We start from the raw sequence: 3910 nt of genomic DNA, 5'->3' as shown, positions 1-3910 counted from the left end.
GCTGGTTTCTGGGGGTTTTTTTAGCTTCTTATTTGCAACATAGTACATAGTTACTTAGAGTTGCAACTCAGAGGCCAGCAAGTGTTGGAGTCCGCAGTCACTGAAGCAAGCAAACCTCCCTGCTCCCTTCAGTGCATGGCTGCCGACCGCCATCTTGGCTGACAGTTAATTTGCATAAGGATACGCTGATTAGCCAATGGGAAGGGTAGCGGTCGTACGCCAATTACCATGTTTCTCTTTTATTAGTGTAGATATATATATATATATTAAATAATTGATTTGAGAGAAAGGGGAAGAGAGAGATAGAAACATCAATTATGAGAATCATTGATCAGCTGCCTCCTGCATGCCCCTGGATTGAGGAGAATCATTGATCAGCTGCCTCCTGCACGCCCCCTCTGGATTGAGCCCGCAACCTGGGCATGTGCCTTGACCTAGAATCAAACTGGTTCATAGGTGGACGCTCAACTACTGAGCCACACTGGCTGGGTTCTCTGAGGCCTCTTTTATAACATCATGATCTAATCACCTCCCAAAGGACCCACCTCCAAATACCATCACGTGTTAGGATTTAACATGTGAATTTGGCGGAGGGACAGACGCAAACATTCGGTTTACAGAAGGCCCCCAACCTTTCTAAGTCTGAGGAGGCCCCCCTCACACATGTGAACCAAACCCCTGCAGCCTTACCCTGGCCAGTGCCTCCTCAATGGTGATCATCTTCTCCTTGACCATCATCATCAGCTGAATCCGCTCTTCATCGCTCATTGTTATCTCGCTTGCAACATAGCCCACATCTTCTCCTAGAGATCGGAGATAAGAGACAATAGGAATGAAAACAAGAAAGGTAATCAGAATGCCAAGCTTGAAAGTGCATCATTCAAAAATAAGGCAGACTGTGAGCACATCCAGTGACGTCCATCCCTGACGGAGCAGCAGGAGCAGTCATGGGCTGTTCCGTAGGATGCCAATGAGCCCGTCTCATTGGGAAACAGGTACCCAGAACATATGGATGTTACCATGAAACAAATCAGAGCATTTGTGACGTGGGGTCTAGTGAAGGAGTTTTGGGAGAAAGCCCACAGGGAGCAAGAGGTGGGCAGAGACCTAAATTCAAGACCCAGCGACAGCAGACAAGCAGCCTCAGCCCCTTCGGCTGAGGGTCCCCTATGTCCTCCTATTATGAATATGAACGAGAAGAAAATATTTTGGGGAAAAGTGGGAGAGAGCTCACAGAGAAAGGTCACAGAGCCAGCTGCGGTGCGGCCTGAGAGACCCTGGACTCCTGCTACGCTACCTGAGGGCTATTCCTCCGAAAATCAGTACAATAAGTACCACGGATGGGAAGTGTCCTGGGGTCCTTGGAAGGAAGGTACCGTGCATGTACACATCTGAGCGTGTTATTGGCATAAACATTCCCAAACTGTGAGGAGGACTCAACTTCCACCTGGAACCTGAAGGCAGCCAGAGCTGCAGAGGAAAACAACCGTTCGGTTACTTCGAGAGTGTTTTCCTACAAAGCAAACAGACTGCCGGCGCCTCTGATGCATGTGAGCCACGTTGGCGCGTGTCCCTCTGGCCAGCGGGTGGGTAGAGAAGTGTGAGTGGAAGTGGCTGTAAGAGGCACGCTGGGAATAAGCCCTCCGTCTAGTCCCTCATCTTTCTCCGTCTGCCCCGTCTGCCCCACACATGCCTCACTAGCCTCGGAGTCGTTAGGAGGCTCGGCTACGGCTTAATTCGCCCTTTGGTGGAAGGGGCAGGGGCTCAGAGGCTGGCTGCACACTTGTAGGATCCCTTCCGTCAGGACCTGCCCTGGAATTTATGTTCCCCTGAGTCTCCCCATCTCATTTCCATTTCGTAATCCATCAGTCCAGAGGCAGCACTCAAGTTCCCTTTGCCACTCGCCCCCTTGCAGGGGGAGGATAATAGTGTCCGGGGCGGGCGGAAAGCCTGCTGGCTTGATTCATTTTCCTATCTGTGTCACCTCCAGGGGTGGAGGGGGTGACGGCCAGTTGGTTGGCTCTTAAAATAAATCTACTCGAGCCGGTTAACTGCCCGCTCCTGCCCTTCATACCTCCATCCCCGTCTCTCTCGCTCTTTCTCCTTTTCCTTCCTCCTCAACAAGACTCTGTTAGAACCCAAGGTTTCCTTTAAATCACAAGTGATTCTGGGTGTGTACCGGAGGAAAAACGGAGTGTGTTTAAGAAGAACCCTCCTTAAGCAGGACAAATTAAAAACCTGACCCCACGGAGGTAGCCAACGAAGCCAGGTGTGCGGCTGGAGGGCACACTGTCTGTGTCCGCTTTCCTCGTTTCTATAGGTACGAAAAAGTGGAAAAGCCTTGAGAACAGAGCAGGACACTAAGATGTCACCAAAAAACCACCACCAAGTAATATCACTGGGGAGCAAGTAAAAATGTTCCTCTCATGCTGACCTGAGTCAGCGGGCCCGTGTCTGGAAGCAGCTCTGTTCCCATCCCCCTCTGGATGCTGGGGAAGCATCAATTATGTAAGCGAGCCTCAACGGGATGACATGTTTACTTACTACATAAACAACAACAAAGACCCAGCCAGGAGGCGGGCAGGGCTCCCTTCGCAAGCAGCCTGGGCAAATTCCCATGATGTCAGACCATCAGATAGAGTTTCCAGGGCAACAACCCAGTAACTGTCCCAGCCACAGACCGGCATGGAAAGTTCAGAAGACAGCTAAGGCCCTGAGCGGCAGGGCACAGGGGAGGGCCCCAAACTAACAAATGCTGGACCCTTCTAGGGTAGACCTCCGCGCGGGCACAGATGTTCCAGAGGTTGGTGTGTGGAGAAAACAGGAAATTTGGTCTTTGCTCTCAGATCTATTTTTTTTAAAAGCTTGCTGACTCTTCCCATTCTGTTCTCTTTGATTAAAAAAAAAAAATCCCCAGTGGAACGAAGTTTTAAAGTAAGGACAGGAATGTCAGAGAGCTGAACATTTCCGGGGCACGGGCGATGAGTTATTCTAACTTGCAGCAACCGTCTGGATCAGAGGCACAGGCTGCTGAACACTCGAGAGCTAAAAAGCCCTACTGTCCGCCGGCTGCGTTTCCGCACCTTTTGAAGTCTGCCTCATTATTCCTTTCTGGTTCTTTCGGAAGTTCTGCCAGAAATACTTATTTTTCTTCTTCCAATCTCCTTTTCCTTGAAAAAAAGACACAAGCAATAAATTCATTAATAACAAAAGTAGCCTCTTCCTTCTACTTCAAAGCTTATAAAATACTTTGATTTCACAAACAGATTTTCTCTTTCAGTTTGTGAAATGACTTGGAAATGCCTATAAAGTCGTTTATAAGAAATGCAAATTTCCTGGTAGCAGTAGGGATATGATGAGAAATAAGAAAACATCAAAAAGGCAGGCAAAACACGCATTCTTATATTCTCTTTGATGTTTAACTAGTATATACAATTCTGCCTTGTCTGGTGGTATATCCCCCACCCCCTTTGGTCTCAGCCACAATTATTTCAAGTAAACCACAAACAGGATACTTTAAGACGTTTACTTTGTTTTGCTGTTATTCATGCTGTCGATCTACCCTGGATTCATTTCTGTTACCCCAGATTTCATGGAGAGAACGGTTGGTACAGCCTGTGCTCACTGGTCCACGGGGCTGGGTCCCGGGCCTGAGGGGTGCCCCACGCCGGTTCCCTAAGGTGCAGAGCTTGCATGCATCTAGCAATGTACGAGGGGGCAGGATTCCAGGTCTCTGGCATCAGGCTACATGGTGACCTTCCCATAGCTCACCCAGGGCACAATGACAAGAAAAGCAGAATACTATCCTGCTGTGACAACTGCCAACAGGGTGGGTCCCCCTCTTTCTCAGACTACGAGTGTCTTTCCAATGAAAACATTGTCATAAGCTAGACATCTTTATCTGGGGGGG

At 49.0% G+C, this 3910-nt stretch overlaps 1 protein-coding gene across 6 annotated transcripts in view; it reads right to left on the bottom strand.

Moving 5' to 3' along the window:
* The window catches only part of SASH1 (SAM and SH3 domain containing 1), a 299036-nt gene that overhangs the window by 67334 nt on the left and 227792 nt on the right, over nt 1-3910 (bottom strand). For all 6 annotated transcript variants that reach the window (XM_014531305.1, XM_005883721.2, XM_014531308.1 and 3 more), the window contains exons 6-7: nt 3084-3170; nt 691-803 (exon numbers count right to left, since the gene is read on the bottom strand). In XM_014531305.1, the coding sequence (XP_014386791.1) occupies nt 691-803; nt 3084-3170 (200 nt within the window). The remainder of the gene's footprint in view (nt 1-690; nt 804-3083; nt 3171-3910) is intronic.

The sequence above is a fragment of the Myotis brandtii genome, unplaced genomic scaffold (genome assembly GCF_000412655.1).
Source record: "Myotis brandtii unplaced genomic scaffold, ASM41265v1 scaffold8, whole genome shotgun sequence".
Lineage (NCBI taxonomy): Eukaryota > Metazoa > Chordata > Mammalia > Chiroptera > Vespertilionidae > Myotis > Myotis brandtii.
The sequence above is the reverse complement of the archived record's forward strand: the minus strand, read 5'-3'. Positions and strand labels throughout refer to the sequence as shown.